General features: G+C 41.5%; 1 protein-coding gene across 1 annotated transcript; it reads left to right on the top strand.

Moving 5' to 3' along the window:
• The first annotated feature begins 218 nt into the window (after nucleotides 1–218).
• Nucleotides 219–9,131, top strand: LOC102210884 (vitelline membrane outer layer protein 1-like). The gene is made up of 4 exons (XM_005750427.2): nucleotides 219–270; nucleotides 2,369–2,478; nucleotides 8,460–8,573; nucleotides 8,948–9,131. The coding sequence occupies exons 1-4, from the start codon at nucleotides 229–231 to the stop codon at nucleotides 9,129–9,131; spliced, it is 450 nt and encodes a 149-aa protein (XP_005750484.2). The 5' UTR covers nucleotides 219–228.
• Nucleotides 9,132–17,627: the final 8,496 nt, after the last annotated feature.

The raw sequence follows: 17,627 nt of genomic DNA, 5'->3' as shown, positions 1-17,627 counted from the left end.
GAGCTCTGCTTCATGTGTCCAAATCAAGAGACCTGTTAGAGAGAATTTTTCTGTTCGTTATCCTTCCCGCTTTGCTCTTGTCCATAAACCGCACAGATGCTGCGTCTGAGTCTGAGCACCACATACCTGCTGCTGCTGTCGTGGGTGCACGTGGTGCCAGGACATACCACTACCCCCCAGCTTTCTGTACTATACAGCACACAGTGGGGGGACTGGGGTGTCACGGAGATGTGTCCTGTAGGCTCTTATGCTGATGGCTTCAGCATCAAGGTGAGTGGTGAAGAGGATTCACTCCTGCTCTAATGTGTCTGGTAATGGTTTATCTATAGCAACACCTGCTCAAACCGCTCTTCAAGCTGATGTTGGTGACCTTCTTATTAATCGTAATAACGTGGTACATGTTACATGTACCACGTTACTCTGTTCCATGGTACTTAAAATGTGTAAAAAAGAGGATTGGTACATAAGAAATGTTTTTTTTATGTCTGTACATATGGGTTATTAAAAAGGGTTATTGTGTTTTCATTGGCGAATAATTCTTATCTCATAGCATGTTGAGATAAACTTCTTCTGATAAAGCGAACTAAAGAAAATTAATTATAAGTAAAAAGTAAATAAAATTGAAACAATCAGGACAGACATCAACATGTCCACGATATAATAATACAATTTAAAATAATTAAATTCTTAAACCATGTCACAGCATTTTTTTTAAATATATCATTTAAAAAAGTTTTAAAATCTTCCTTTCAAACTAAAGTACACAACCTAAAAAAAAAAATTTGTAAGTCATCCCAGTCTGTGGTTGCATTGACTGAAAGGGCCGAGAACCAAGTGAGGAGGGACTGTTACCATGATCAGGTTTGCAGAACTGGTTTTGTTCAATAGTGGATGAAACAACAAAAGCTAGCTTACATAAGGAGGCGAGAGACAAAGGAGAAATTAACAGTAACAAGTACATTTTTCGTTGAGTGAATAATGAAGTCCGTTTTAGTGAGGAATAAAGGAATGGTGGGGAGATTTGAGGAAGCATTTGTTAAAAATCTGGTGGTAGAGTGGAAAAGGGTGTCCAATTTTTTCATTGGATTATTAGGCCAATAGGTTAGATCTGGCCGAGTTCAGTCGCAGTCCAGCTTGACAAGTTTCCATGAGGACATCTCTTTCTCCCAGTTACTCCCTTCCAGGTGTTACTGTCGTTACCCAAGTGAGTGTTGAAGTGTCCCAGTAGGACAATGGAGTCCCCCGAAGGAGTACTTTCCAGCACCCCTCCGAGAGACTCCAAGAAGTACTCTGAACTACTGCTCAGCCCGTAGGCTGAAACAACAGTCGCAGACCTGTCCCCCCGCCAGAAGGCGAAGTGCCTCTCACCGTGGCAACTCCAGAGTGGCAAGCCCGACTATATCTAGCCGGTACCTTCCAGCCTCCTGCACAAGCTCAGGCTCCACCACACCCCCAAAGAAGTGACGCTAAAAGCCAGTTTCTGTGCCGTGGTTTGAGCCATTGGGGCTCCTGCCTTCGACCACTGCCCAAACCACATTGCACTGGCTCCTTATGGTCCCCCCTGCGGGTGGTGGGTCCATGGGGGGATATGTATAATACATGGTAGATAAATATATTTATGTGATATAAATACATACACAGACACACTTAATTTACAATTAGCAAAGATGACATAAATTAGAAAAATAGAAAATGGATAAATAAGTAAATGGATAAATAATTTACTCCATGTGGGAGTTCAGGGTGGCAATAGCTTTAGGAAAAAAGCTATTTTTAAGTCTATTTGTTTTTGTTCTCAAACACCTATAGCACCTACTGTATCAGAGGGCAGCAGTTTAAACAACTTAAAGCCAGGGTGAGAGCTGTCTGTGATACTGTCTTTAGTGCGTTAAAGGTGACAGCCTTAGTTGTTGAGGACCTGCTCTATCAGTCTCTCAAAGGTAGCCATTGTTACAAAGTCTAAACGTCATCAGCTTAAACTGCCACAGCCTCTTGTCTACAGTGTGCATGCAGTTATTGGACAAGCACCCTCTGCCAGCTCAACTTGCCAATAACTACTGCGTAAATCCAGGTACCGGTAGCTGAACAACAGACTTAGTAACAAGGTCTTTGATATTTCACTTGACTCTAGAGTTGTGGTTTGAGAAGTTCTGAGCATGATACAAATCTTCCATCTCAACAGGTTCTGCTGATTCAGGGTTTTATGAAACAGATTTAACTGTTGCTGTCGCTGCTAACTTGTGTCATCAAAGCTCAGTGCATGATGCGTCCATGTTTTGTGATCTGTTTGTGATGTATGAGAAAGTGCTGTCTAACGAACACCAACCATGATGAACTTCCTGTGGTTCTCCCTGTGGCTCTGTCTTAGGTGGAGGCTCAACAAGGCTCTGGAGACGACACGGCTGTTAACGGGATACGCTTGCACTGTTTTGACCCCAGCAGCAAACAGCGGACCACAGTGCAATCTTCTGTGGGGAGGTGAGGCAGCAGCGTCATCTGAACGATGAGCCGTCGGTCACACCATTGACTGTATAAAAGAACTGGAGTGAGTGAGTGTGACGTCATCCATAGAAAATGACTTACTTCTCGAATGAAGCCTTTTCAGTCGCCCTTTTATTTCACTCTGCCAATCAGGAGGGTTTTTTTCTTCTTGCAGCCAGCAGGCACTTTCAATGTGGATCACGGCGACGTCACGCTGACTGGGTCCAGCTCCTATATACAGTCAATGGGTCACACACATAAACAGGGCAAGAAAATAAATAAGGTCCTGTCCCCACAACTCCGGGTATACAGTGGGGCAAAAAAGTATTTAGTCAGCCACCGATTGTGCAAGTTCCCCACCTAAAATGATGACAGAGGTCAGTAATTTGTGAGAGACAGAATGTGAAAAAAAAAATCCATGAATTCACATGGTAGGATTTGTAAAGAATTTATTCGTAAATCAATAAGTATTTGGTCACCTCAAACAAGGAAAATCTCTGGCTCTCACAGACCTGTAACGTCTTCTGTAAGAAGCTTTTCTGTCCCCCACTCGTTACCTGTATGAATGGCACCTGTTTGAACTCATCATCTGTATAAAAGACACCTGTCCACAGCCTCAAACAGTCAGACTCCAAACTCCACCATGGCCAAGACCAAAGAGCTTTCGAAGGACACCAGGAAAAGTATTGTAGACCTGCACCAGACTGGGAAGAGTGAATCTACAATAGGCAAGCAGCTTGGTGTGAAAAAAGCAACTGTGGGAGCAATCATCAGAAAATGGAAGACATACAAGACCACTGATAATCTCCCTCGATCTGGGGCTCCACGCAAGATCTCATCCCGTGGGGTCAAAATGATCATGAGAACGGTGAGCAAAGATCCCAGAACCACACGGGGGGACCTGGTGAATGACCTGCAGAGAGCTGGGACCAAAGTAACAAAGGTCAGCATCAGTAACACACTACAACGGCAGGGAATCAAATCCCGCAGTGCCAGACGTGTTCCGCTGCTGAAGCCAGTGCATGTCCAGGCCCGTCTGAAGTTTGCCAGAGAGCACATGGATGATACAGCAGAGGATTGGGAGAATGTCATGTGGTCAGATGAAACCAAAGTAGAACTTTTTGGTATAAACTCAACTCGTCGTGTTTGGAGGAAGAAGAATACTGAGTTGCATCCCAAGAACACCATACCTACTGTGAAGCATGGGGGTGGAAACATCATGCTATGGGGCTGTTTTTCTGCCAAGGGGACAGGACGACTGATCCGTGTTAAGGACAGAATGAATGGGGCCATGTATCGTGAGATTTTGAGCCAAAACCTCCTTCCATCAGTGAGAACTTTGAAGATGAAACGAGGCTGGGTCTTCCAACATGACAATGATCCAAAACACACCGCCCGGGCAACAAAGGAGTGGCTCCGTAAGAAGCATTTGAAAGTCCTGGAGTGGCCTAGCCAGTCTCCAGACCTCAACCCCATAGAAAATCTGTGGCGGCAGTTGAAAGTCCGTGTTGCTCGGCGACAGCCCCAAAACATCACTGCTCTCGAGAAGATCTGCATGGAGGAATGGGCCAAAATACCAGCTACTGTGTGTGCAAACCTGGTAAAGACCTATAGTAAACGTTTGACCTCTGTTATTGCCAACAAAGGTTATGTTACAAAATATTGAGTTGTATTTTTGTTATTGACCAAATACTTATTTTCCACCCTGATTTACGAATAAATTCTTTACAAATCCTACCATGTGGATTCATGGATTTGTTTTTCACATTCTGTCTCTCACAGTTGAAGTGTACCTCTGGTGCAAATTACTGACCTCTGTCATCATTTTAAGTGGGGGAACTTGCACAATCGGTGGCTGACTAAATACTTTTTTGCCCCACTGTATATGGGGATATTTGATAAACGCAAACATTTTTTTCTGTTTTGCTCTTTCATCCACACAAAAACGGAGAAATTCATCATCAAACAAACAGAGAAATCTAAAAACTCCGGCCAATGTGGAGATTTTTAAAACCTTTGGATCTTCATTTTCATGTGGATGGGGCAAGAAGGATATTTACATCACAACCAGAGATATTTTAATACCATTACATCACTCAGCATGCATGGTTGCTAGGCAAGAGAATGAACACTTGTTGGTTGGGCTCATACTAACACTTTCCAAATATACTTCTAAATAGTCCAAATATCTGTATTTTGGGGGGCTGTCAGGTGATTACAATTTTTAATCACGATTAGTTGGAATTTGTTTGTAATTAACTCATGATCAATCTCAAATTAATGGCAAATTTTTATACTTTTTTTATTGTTAAAAATGTACATTTAAAATATATTTATCAGTTTCACATTTTGTATTAAAACAATTAAACATAAAAAAAACTCTGAAAAATATGAAAGAAGATGTAAAATTAAAGCCAAAGAGCAAAATCAGATTAGTAATTGAGCAGAATGAAACACCACATAGTCGACTACCACAATATAATGTAACGTTTCAAGCATACAGATAAAATGAAGAGCTGAAAACAGCTGAGCATATGCAACAGAATCACTGATCATTCAAAGTTCACTTACTGAATCTTTTCAACTTAAACTAACTCACCACGACTGTGTTTAACCCACATTGATGAAAATACAAGGTGATCCAAATAATCTCTTTAAGTAAAAATGAAGTAAGAAATGAATACATATCTATGTTAAAATATCACTATGTGTAGAGTGTAAGAAGCAACAAACTCGCCTGCACAGTGTAATAAGGTTATAACTACTTTGATTTTAACATTTTATTGCTGTTCTCTAGGACTCCAACTTCACTAACAAAAATAAAGGGCTGTCTGTGTGCCTGCTTTTGGAGGGAGGGCTGAAAATACATGACACGGCTTATAAACTTGCCGTTAATAATTCTCCGTTCTCCATGTTTGCCTTGTGAATGCGCCAAGAAGATGCTTCGAGTCAAGTGTCCATAGCATTAAAACGGCTCTCAGAGTCCTCTCTTTCTCTCTCTCTCTCTTCAAGTTGCACGTCTGTTGTTACTAGGCAGAGTAGGGAGGAGCAGGAGTTACTCGCTCACAAAGCAGCTGCTGCAGGACAAAGTTGATTCTTTTGATGTGTGATTGATGGAGCCTGAGTCTAATCTGATTTTGCTCTTTGGCTTGAATTTTACATCTTCTTTCATATTTTTCAGAGTTTTTTTAACTGAACGAGCTTCGCAGATGAGAGGTGAAACGTCTTCAAGCAACTTAAAGAAGTCCAGACGCTTTTCTTTCCAAGCTCCTTAGACGATGGAGTCAAAAAAAACTTGACGGCGTTAAAGGGTGTTCACGTTAACGTGACAAAAACACACCAAAAGTGACAGCCCTAGTATTTTTCTTTCCAAACCTAACTCTGATCACGCTGAGGACCAAATATGAAGGAGCGCTCTTCTCTTAGCTCGGCTGTTTCACACCAACTTTCTCTCCCTAATCAAGAAAGCAGCGCCGTGTCAGATTAAACTTGAACTCACCGTGAGCCGACTAGAGGGAAATTTGTAGAGGGAGGTAGTTTTCTCAGGGAGTGGAAACATTTAAACAAGGTTTAAAAGGAATTCTACCTTTTTATCAGTCCAAAAAAACCCACTTTGGCCCCACAGCTTTTTCAGTGCAGAAGTGATTGAACAGACAACAATCGCTCCGATTGGCTGATGTAGTCACGTGGGCGTTTTAATCTAGGGGTCATGAAAATAGAAATGTATTTTAAAACAGTCATGTGGGGAGGGGATATATCTAAAGATTGGGATATATGTGGACATTTCGTTAGTGTCCACAAACAATAAGTTTCTAATTGGGTAAAGATTGCCGCTTAAGGGCTCACAGCTGTGCCCAATCATTTTGATATAAAACAGTTCAGCCTAAAGCGGATATTTTTTAAAAACGGAGATATATCTAGAGATATACCCGCATATGTGTGGACAAGTCCTACATCCTTCATATATACTGTTTAAAATGTTTTAAAATCCAGTTTTCATGAAATACAATGAGGGGTCAAGTGTTATTTGTGTCTTAAACTGGGGAATAGGAAGAGGTGGAGCACTTTTGTGAGCTTGTGTGTGTGTGTGGATGTATTATGGTGTGTCTGTTTAATGTGTTTCTTGTTTTATACTATATTTTCTTCTTAAAACTTTTTTTAAACTTAAAGACACCTAGCACTGCCCATGAGAATTACTTATTATAATAATTTTAAAAAATGTGTATGTGTCATTATATTTCCGGTGTCCTGGTCACACGTGCACATGTTAGCTGATTGGGTTTTACATTAAGAGATACTGTACAAAGCCGCTGACTGATTGGTTGATTTGGCACCATACTCTGAAATATGTTGTTAGCAAAAATAGCCAAGTGTTCTTCTTTACTGACAAACTGAATCAAAAATGTTCTACAGCCACTGAGTATATTATTTATTTATTTTCTATTGTGTTTGGAGAGGGTGCAGAAAAGCATTTCACCACCTTATGAACAGTTGAAAGTCATTTGTTTCGATTTTTGAACTGCTTATTTTATTTGTATGTTTTTTAATGATAATTTATATTAATGTTTTGTTGCTGAAAGAACCTTGACAAAAACACCAAACTACCTGAACAACTCACAGACATCCTCAGCCTGTGGTGGAGCTTTGTTGTTGAACTGGAAGATTAACAGTGGTGGCTCAGGTGGTTGAGCAGGTTGTCCAATGATCAAGAGGTCAGCGGTTTGAATCCTACTCTTGCTAGTCATGTTGTTGTGTCCTTGGGCAAGACATTTAACCTTCCTTGTCTCCGGTGTTGGCACCACTGGAGTGTGAGTGTTTCTGGTGATGGTCCTGGAGTTTCTAAAAGTAGAATGAAAGGCAAAGCTTTTAGTTTTCAAGCTCCTCTTTTGTGGAACCAGCTCCCAACTTTCATCTGTGATGCTGACACCTTGTCTATTTTTAAGACTAGACTTAAAACTTTCCTCTTTAATAAATCTTATACTTAGGAATTTAAATTTCTGCCATCCTCTCTCTGACTCAGCCTCCTTTTTCTTCTCTTCTTTTTCTCTTCCCTCCTCTTCTCTCTCATCTCTTTTTCAAATGCTGGCATGCCAATAAGCCTAACTCACCTGGGGAGTGTTTAGTCTATCCTGAGTTGTCTCCTTGGGCATGCTAGCGTCTTTCTCCACCCTCACACATCATCGCACAGACAGTCATCGCTATCTTTTATTCTATTATTATTTAATCACGCCCACCCCCCTTATCTTAGTTTTGCTGCTATAGGCTTGAACAGCGGTCTCCAACCTTTTTTGCGCCACGGACCGGTTTATGCCCGACAATATTTTCACGGACCGGCCTTTAAGGTGTCGCGGATAAATACAACAAAATAAAACTGAAAAAAAGAAAATTTATTCATAACACACGTGAAAAGACCCAGGAAAACCGAGTTAACGATAAAAACGATAACAAAATAACGCTGAAAACCGATAAAACCCTGAAAAACAGACATTTCACACCTGAGCCTAAACTCTCGCGGCCCGGTACCAAACGACTCACGGACCGGTACCGGTCCGAGGCCCGGGGGTTGGGGACCGCTGGGCTGGAGGACAAACTGACCACATTTCTTTTCTGCTCTCTCTACTCTTTTCATATCTGTTTGTCCTAATAATTATTACTGCCATTAATTCTGTTTCTCTCTCCATAGAAATGTCGACTGGCCCGCCTCCTTTTTTTGTGTTTGTGTGTCTCGTCTCTGTAGCTCTGAAACAATGTTCGCTGTGAATTAGCGCTATATAAATAAACTGAATTGAATTGAATGGTCAGGGGGGCCATAGGCACACACTGGCAGCCGTGCTTCTGTCAGCCTGCCCCAGGACAGCTGTGGCTACATAGTAGTTTAGCATCACCAAGTATGAATGTGGAGTAAATGGATACACCCTGTAAGCACTTTGGGTGTCTAGAAAAGTGCAGTATAAATCTAATCTATTATTATTATTCAGTTGGGGGGACTGGACTGCGGTGAAGAGCTGTGAAACTGGATACCTGGCCTCCTTTATGCTCCGCGTTGAGTCTGCACAGGGCCAGGGTGACGACACATCCGTCAACAACATCAAGTAAGTGAACGCATCGCCCAGAGGAGACCTTGGGACGAGTCAAGCATCAAACTCTAACTACCTACACTCTCTCCAGCATTTCATGAGTCGGAAAACAAACCAAACCTTTCTTTTTATGTCCAACGTCTCAAATGAAAGTTAAAGAATAATAATGTTTTATAGTGACTGTACAGTGTCACTATAGTTTTCAAGCTCCTCTCAGATAGTTTTGAAACGTGAATAGGCTGGGGAACTCTGTAATCACCGAACCTCCCCAGAATCAGAAAGGAAAACTATCTGGCTGAGTTGGTTGGCATCTGAGAGGACAGTAAAGAGACAGACACACAGAGAAAAACACTGGAACATCTGTCACCATTCAAAAACTTTTCTCACAGATTCATCTGCAGCGGCACCGGCGCTCAGCTGGAGGGTGATGGGCTGCAGTGGGGCGAGTGGGGACACTGGAGCAGGAAGTGTCCCAGAGGCGCCATCTGTGGGCTGAGGACCCGCGTGGAGGAGCCGCAGGGCTGGGGCGATGACACAGCGCTCAACGACGTGCAGTTCTTCTGCTGCAAATAAAAACCTCTCTGATGCTCCTCACACGGCAGCAACAGTCAAAAGGAGAGATCCCGCTGAGGGTGCAGTTTGTAATCAATAAAACCCACAGCTATGCTGGAACCCATTATGGACTCAGTGCTTTGATTTGACTGCAGCTCTTCCTCTTGTTTTGGACCAATAATCCACTAAACCACAGGTGTCAAACTCAATCCCTCAAGGCCAACACCATCCTGGTTTCCTGGATTTAATTGTTGTACTTCCTGCTGATCACCTGGGCCAGGTGTGTTTAAGCCAATAAGAAGCAGTTGGTAGCGGTTGGTAGAAAGCACAGTGGTTAGCACTGCTGCTTCATAATCACAAGGTTCCAGGTTTGATTCCCAGCTGGGGCCTTCCTGTGTAGAATTTGCATGTTCTCCCCATACATGTGTGGGTCTCCTCTGGGTACTCTGGTTTCCTCCCACAGTCCAAAAGAACATGCTGTAGGTTAATTGGAGTCTGTAAATTGTCCTTCAGTGTGAGTGTGTGACTGATTCACTCCCAGGGCTCCTTTGATAAAGAGATGCCAAATCTCAACAGGACTTCCCTGGTAAAATAAAGGTTGGAGAAGAAAAAGAGGGCTTTCACTTCCTTCAAATGTCCCACTTTTATCCAGTTCCTGCTTTTAACTGGCTGGACACACCTGACCAGGTGTCTACAGATTCTTAAAAGGTCTTCAATTTCATTTCATTTCATTTCATTTAAATAAGGCCTTAAGAAGTATAACATTGTGTCAAATTCTGGGTAACTGGGTCTTTCTTTTTTGTCTCGTCAAAGCAATGTGCCTTCCTGTCACTTAAAAAAAAATTGAGTATGTATCTTTATCATTTTGACATGTTTAAATGGTCTTAAAAAGACTTCAATTTAACTTCTATAAATCTGTACACCCCCTGTGATGGTAGAGTAGGTGTTTAACATGTTCTTGCTGGTAATATTTTTTTTCTGTGACATTTGGTATTTAACTAAAGTTATTCAAGTTATTAACTGGCGAATCAGATGCCCCAATAAAACCACCTTGGGGAACGTTCCAAAGTTTGGCCAATCACAGCAGGGCCTCTGTCAAGTTCGCTCCTTGTTGGCAGAGTGGTTGCCCTAAAAACAATGAGTCTCTCTGTCTTGGAGCTATGAGTGCTGACTGATGTATTCTGGCTCCAACATGGCGACTGAAATAGCCTTGTTTGATGGAGCTGGAAATAAAAGTAATTTTCTTTGGGAGATGTCACGAGAGTTCGGCTCAGCTCGTAGATACAGTCGATGGTTTGCTCTTTACACTCAAAAAGGTTTTCTTACTTACATTTGGAGTTCATTTATATTAGTCCATATTATCACTCATCATATCTACTTTAAAAACACCCATATGCAATCCCACGAGACAAACGTGCTGGCTGCTAATAAAGTTTACTTTTAAAGAATATTACTATCAGTCACATACATAGTAAAGTAAGTAAAAATACAGATATATCAGTTTGACATGCTATTTCATTAAAATAAAATGAATAAAATTAAAATGTGGAGTGGCTTCCTCTGATGCTTAAAATTCAAACTGAAACGTTTGTTGTTTAAAAATAAAAACTAATTTGGACCGCACTTAAAAGGAAGTAGGGTTTTTTGGGGACAATAATTATTCTCTCCCAGCATAAACATGGTTCCATTTTACTTTTTGGCTTAAAATCACAATATTAATAATAATTAAAAAGTGTCAGAGTGTTAGAAATGAGAAAAGATGGATGCACAGGCCATCACATCTTGGCCCCTCCAGCCTGCTGCCTGAGACCGAAGTCTCCCAAAGGTCTGTTTTGGAGAAGCAGGTGTCCAGGAAGGGATCCAGGATTGGGGCCAGAGGAAGAGTGAGCACTATAGTAAACCAAAAGCAGGTAAGTCAGGGTCCCAGTCAGTCAGGGTTGGGGCAGGATGATAGGGTTAGGGCAAGTGGGGTAGGAAGGCGAGGTAAGGACAGGTTAAGGCTAGGGCAAGGTGTCAGAAAAAAAGAAAAAGAAAAAACTAAAGAAAAAAAAATACCAGGTTAACTGTCAGTCTGTGGGGCTACTTAAACTAGGCTTAAAACCTTCCTTTGTGATAAAGCTTATAGTTAGAATGGCTTAGGATATCCTGAGTTATCTCTGTAGTTATGCTGCTATAGGCTTAGACTGTTGGAGGACAGTCTGACCACTTTTCTTCCCTCTTCTACTTTTGTATTCTACTACTCTCCAGATATATTTTTTTCTGCTGTTATTGCGATTGATAACCTTGTTTTCCCTCAGTGTTTTTCTCACCAAAGAAGCTCCACCCGGTCTGGTATCCTATCAACTATAATGCCCCCTGCTGGATGGGGAACATCGGTCCAGATGATGGTCTAAGTCAGCGGTCCCCAATCCCCGGGCCTTGGACCGGTACCGGGCCGCGAGAGTTGAGGCTCAGGTGTGAAATGTATAGATTTCAGGGTTTTTATCGGTTTTCAGCATTATTTTGTTATCGTTTTTATCGTTGGGTCTTTTCACGTGTGTTATGAATAAATCTTCTTTTTTCGGTACCGGTACTAGTTTTATTTTGTTGTATTTATCCGCGACACCTTAAAAGCCGGTCTGTGAAAATATTGTCGGGCATAAACCGGTCCGTGGCGCAAAAAAGGTTGGGGACCGCTGCTCTAAGTGACCGAGCATCCTCCATGCTGTCTGTTCTGTCTTCTCAGACCCCCAGACAGTCGTGGCAGATGACCGCTTGAACTGAGCCAGGTTCTGGTCCTGGTTCTGGTTCTGCCGGAGGTTTCTTCTTGTTAAAGGGGAGTTTTTCCTCTCCACTGTCGCTACATGCTTGCTCAGTATGAGGGATTGCTATGGTTGGAGTCTGCATGATCAGGACACAACCTCACATCAGTGACTCTGCTGGGATTCCTTACATAGAAAACTTTTAACTGATTGAAATGTTTGTATAATTATATTGAAATGACTTTTGTTGTAAAGTGCCTTGACATGACATTTGTTGTGAATTGGCGCTATATAAATGAAAGTGAAATGAATTGAACTTCTCATTCAGGCCTCTGGGGTGAACGGTGTTCAGTTTGTTAATCCACAGCCTTTCAGATCTCCCCCTCTGTGCCGTGGACCACTGTGGCCTTCACATTATTCCAACAAAGTGGGTAATGAGAGGAACATGGTTGTCCTTTTGGGGTTTGTTATACCTGTGCTGTGTAAATCTGACCAGGATGGTGTTACCGGTCTCTCCCACATATTGCAGTCTGCCTTGCTGACATGTGATCAGATATACACAATTTTTGGAGTGGGGACTGCCTCTACAACAGGTCAGGTACACATTTTTGTTTACTTTGTTTTGTAACCACTCCTTATGTTGAAAAAAATTCCCCTTGAGCACTTGTTTTGGGGTTAGATAATGTTTTGAGTTTAGCATGTACTAAATAATCCTATAAATTCTTATTCCTCTGAAAAGCAGCAATGATTCTGTGATTCTTTCAGAGGCTGGACTGTTGCTGGAATGTCTCAAACTTGTTTTTAATCTGTTTTACCAGCTGAACTGGTGAGGAGGAAAAAGTTGTGACCAGAGGCAGCATCTGAAGGAAGACTTTGATACAGCTCCTTAGGAAGGAGCGTGAGTACCTTCTGGTGGACAAAGCTGAAAACAACACTTTAGTGGAAGTTTTAAAGTCTGACTGCTGAGTGCAAATTCTGTGGAATCTGAGTAGTTGGGATTTGATTAAGACAGCATATGTGTGCTTGGGATGATAACTTGATATGTAAAGAAGTGCATGTGTGTCTGTTTTTTTTTTTAAAAGACTTTGTGTGTGTGAGATGTTTGAAAGTTAGATGTCTAAAAAATCAACTGATGTGGATAGATTTTAATTTGATTGAGAGATTATGTGTGTCCAGTGTGTCCAGGAACTGTTCAAAGTCTTCCTCCGAGTGTGTCCAGATGCCCCAGATGTGATCCAGGTATCTGAAATAATGCAAAGGTTTCTTGTCACATTTATTTAGAGCTCCAGTCTCCCATTCAGCCATAAAAATAAGCCTCAGATACTTATCAAATCAAAGCTCATGTAGAAACAAACAAACAAATGAACAAAATATTTTCTCTTTCATTTCTGTCAAACAAAGCTGTATGAAACGTTTCCAGCTGTTAGTATCATGGTTGCTAGGCAACCTGGACAGCGCGATGGAGGCTAGACCGTCCCATTTCACAAGCCTCGCACTTCCGGCCTTAGCGGTCTTTGAGTACGCGGCCCTTGTGGACCGTTAAGGCTGCGTACTTTAAGGCTGCAGACCCTGAATTGGGATACAGCCATTGAGTGTCACCTGAGAACAACTGGTTCGAAACTGTTTGTCTCATCTAAGAAACATTTCTAAACTCAGACTGGTGTCAGAGGTGGAACTCGAGATGATTATTCATGCTTTTATCTCTTCTCGTTTGGATTAACGTAACTGCAACGGTCGTTTAACAGAAGATGATATAATACTCCAGTTTTGGCTTCTCTTCGCTGGTTGCCAGTAAATTTTAGTTCGAAGACCCAAATGCCATGTTGCAATACTATACTGCTATGGTAGCCAATGTTTCAAATGCAGGTTTGACAGGTTTCTGAGTGTACACTTTATCCAAAACCTAGTAATGGTTTACTCATGTTTACCAATAGTTGGCTGTAGCATAGGAGGTAGAGCAGGTCACTCCCTGATCAAAAGGTTAATTGTTCAATCCCTGGCTCCTTCAGTCTGCATGTCAAGAGTGTGAATGTGTATGAATGTAGTTAGGAAGCACTCAGTTTAGAGAAAGTGTGTGATTGGTTGAATGTGGCATGTTTAGAGCACTCTGAGTAATCTGCGAGAGTAGAGAAGCACTACATACGAAACAGTCCAGTCACTGTCTGAACAGTTTCATCATGTTACTTTTGCACTATTATGCTCCGGCACATGTTGTTATTACAAGGCTGGATTAAGGTACACATTTGGCTGACAGAGCTGAAACTTTTCTGGGCCAGCACAGGGCCAGCAGTGTGTCTGCAACTGTCCTTGTGCTGGGCCACCTGGGCCACCTCTGGCAAACCAGATCTGGGCCACCAAAGGGCCGTCATTCTTTGCAGTATGTGGGCCATGTGTAAGCACATTGTGTGGGCCAGATCCGGGCCATACCAGGTTTGTTATGTGGGATGGCTGTGGAGCTCTCTTCCACTGTCTTTACGCTTTACAGACTTCATTGACTCTTTTAAAAAGCAGCTGAAGACATTTCTGTACAAACAAACTTATTTCATTTTACGTTTTCAGTTTATATTTTATATTATTTTATTTTTATTTCTGTTTCTATTGTGAAGCACTCTGTGACTTTTCTTTTTAGTGCAAAGTGCTATATAAATAAATTTTACTTACTAACATTTATCAGTTATTGTACCAAAGTGTCTAATATAGCATGTTCATTCATTTTCAGTCCAGTCGTTGTACCTGACCCACTGCAATAAATCATACCTGGATTTTAAAACACACACAATGAAACCTGTCATTCATGACCTCCCCAGAGCCCAGACCTTCTCATTATTCAAGCTGTGTGGGACCATCTCGACAGAGAAGAGAACAAAAGGCAGCCAAGCCTGGAGAACTATAACTGAACACTTTTTAAAGAAATTACATGAAAGCTGCCTCAGAGAGTTCAGGTTACTGGTGGTCGTACCAAATATTTACTTTCAAGGTCATTAAAATGGTATAAACTCTGTTTTGCTTTGAATACTGTATCTCCGTGTATGTTCTGCACATGATTCACTAAATGATCGCACCAATTTCCCATTTTCTAGCAAAATACAAAAAAATAAAGGGTGTGTCAAGACCTTTACCTTTACATTGTATAATTCAGCCGTTTGTTGTTAAATAACGGAGTTTATGTGAAAACCTCGGAGCCTGAAAGAAGTCGTCACATCACTTACCTGCTGGGCAGCAGCTGGAGGCTCTGCCTTGATGTCCATAGCTGAACGGCAGCCTGTCGGAGGCACGTGAAGTACATCACTACATTCATACTTTACTCTCTGTAAAATCTTTGTTTTTCCCCTGCTCCTTTTGTCACCTGCTGTCTTGTGATTGGCTGTTGCCATCAGGTGTGTCTGGCACTTTGATTTTGAGGCAATAGTTGTGCTCCGCCCCTGACTGGTTGCTCCTGTTGTTGTTGGCATCACAACGGTTCTCTTTTCTGCGTCTGTGTAGGCCACAGCGGTGGGCGGGGTCACTGATGACATCAGGACAGTGTGTCAGCCACAGCACGCTGGATCTTCTCAGCCTGTGGCAGATTCCCCTGGGATCATCTGCACTAGCACGATGTGCTTGACCGTTGAACTCAACCTTCTTCACAAATCTCTTTAATTTAAAGTCCTGCTCTCGGTCACGTGACCTTGCACATCCTCCCTGCTCCTCCTCTTTCAGCTTTGACAGGTTTGTTTGGTCGAGTCTGGTACGAGTGATCACGATCACACACTTCTTCATATCTGGGAACAACTTCCTCCATCGCTCATCTTCCTTCTTCTCCTCCATGGTAACCACACCACTGATGCTGATGCCCCACCCAGCTTCCTGATGATTATTGGATGAATGGATTTCCTTCATCTCCAACTCAGGAAGTCCTGTTACCTCCGCTGTAGAAACAAAGTCTGGGTCAGATCTCATTAAACAGCATTTAATTCATTATCTTTTTGAGAAGCTAACAGTAAGTGATTTTAAAAAAGAAAAAAGTTGACAAGCTGACAAACTCATTCTCATTCAATCTTTATGAAAAAAAATTCTAATGTTTCTAGAAATTACTGAAAATATTTAAAATTCTGCTGATAAACCACTTCATCGGGGCTTCCAGTGTACTGTAACCAAAGGGTGTCTGTACCTAAACTTCCTGTTTTGTCCTCTGTTAATTGTTCATGACTGCGTGTAAATTATACATTATCATAACAATCTTAAGAAACTGTTTTCTGATTAAAATTCCTTTCATTGTTCTCATCCTACCTTTCTATACCCAAGTCCAGATTGGGTTTTAATTCTTTGGGTGAAGTGCTAATTTAAACAATTTAGAGAAAGGGATGCCAAACGTACCTATAACCATAATCCTTTATTTATCGAGGTAATACTCTTGTTGAGATAAATATGTTGTTAAAGACAGAGGAGGGCAGTATTTAAGGGGGAAAAGTGATTTTTGTGAAGTTTAAAGTGCCACAGTATAACATGGGCTCAAGTCCTCACAGCGCTGTGGAACACCAGTGTGCATCACTTCTCTGTCACCAGCCAATCAAATTGAAGAAATAACAGTCCTCATGACATCACTGCTGTGAATAAAACCATGTCACCTTTTCATAAAACAAACAAAAACAAAACACTGTTATCACAATTTATTGATAGAGGAGAATCGTTTTTGTTTCCTAGCAACACCAAATGCTTGAGATAAGTGCTCAGAAAATCGGATCATGGACACTTACAGTGCATAGACCACACTGTCTGTGAATAAAGAGTAGAATAACCCATTTATAACTATCAGCCCAAATCTGGTTTATGACTCTGGGGACATCTGGAGCGATGCTTGTTTTCTGGGTTGACTTGGGAGTGCCACTGTGATCACAATGGATGGATGGATGACACTTTGGAAAGACTAAACAGCAACTTAAACATGTTTTCACTGACCAAAAGAGACTTTTGGAGACACTCATATGGATCCTACTGTTGCAGGCATCTGTCTATAACTTTGTGTATTTAAAACCCTCAGAGGAAAGATTCCAACAACAGCTGGAAGACACACAACTTAATTTAAATCTGGATTACACCTCATGATGACACGAGGATGCAAACCATGAGGAGAAGGGGAATGGGACATAGTAATTATTCCAAGTTGATCATTAATTAATTAGGCCTAATTAATTAATTAATTAAGTCTAACCTTGCTTCTACTTCTACCTGAACCGGACTGTGGGCGCTCCTGTCCGGGTGTCTGCGCTCACCTGTATGTGTTTCTCCGTCCATGCTTTTATTCTGCGAATAAAACCGAATGAAAACAGTTTTTAACGCGTCACTGCTCCCAGAACTCCTCTGCTGCCTTCACGGATCCCCAAAGAGTCGAAATTCACACACACGAGGACCAAAAATTGAAAAAAAGAAAAAAAGGTTTAGAGATAATAAATGCTCAGTCACACTGATCAGTAATTATCAGCGTAATATGTCACCGTTGGATAAACAGTAAAGAGTTCATTGCAATGTCCACTTATCAGGTATGAAGCCCTAACTTGTGATTTTATGATGTAAACCCAAATGATTAAAGTGTGTTCGTAAGTCTCTGAAAATAATACACAAAGTACCAATATTCATTAACCCTTGTGTGGTGTTCGTATTTTTGTTACTCAGCCAGTGTTCATGGGTCTGGTGGGCCCGCTAGAGTTTTGGCTTTCCAAATTAACACTATCAAACAATTTTATGTTAAATTACTCAACAGATGTTTACTTCATCCCAATTACAAGACATATGAACA

This window comes from Pundamilia nyererei, unplaced genomic scaffold, assembly GCF_000239375.1.
Source record: "Pundamilia nyererei isolate P.nyererei 1_Seehausen unplaced genomic scaffold, PunNye1.0 scaffold00273, whole genome shotgun sequence".
NCBI classification, from domain to species: Eukaryota; Metazoa; Chordata; class Actinopteri; order Cichliformes; family Cichlidae; genus Pundamilia; species Pundamilia nyererei.
Note: the sequence above shows the minus strand (reverse complement) of the source record. Positions and strands in the feature narration are given on the sequence as shown.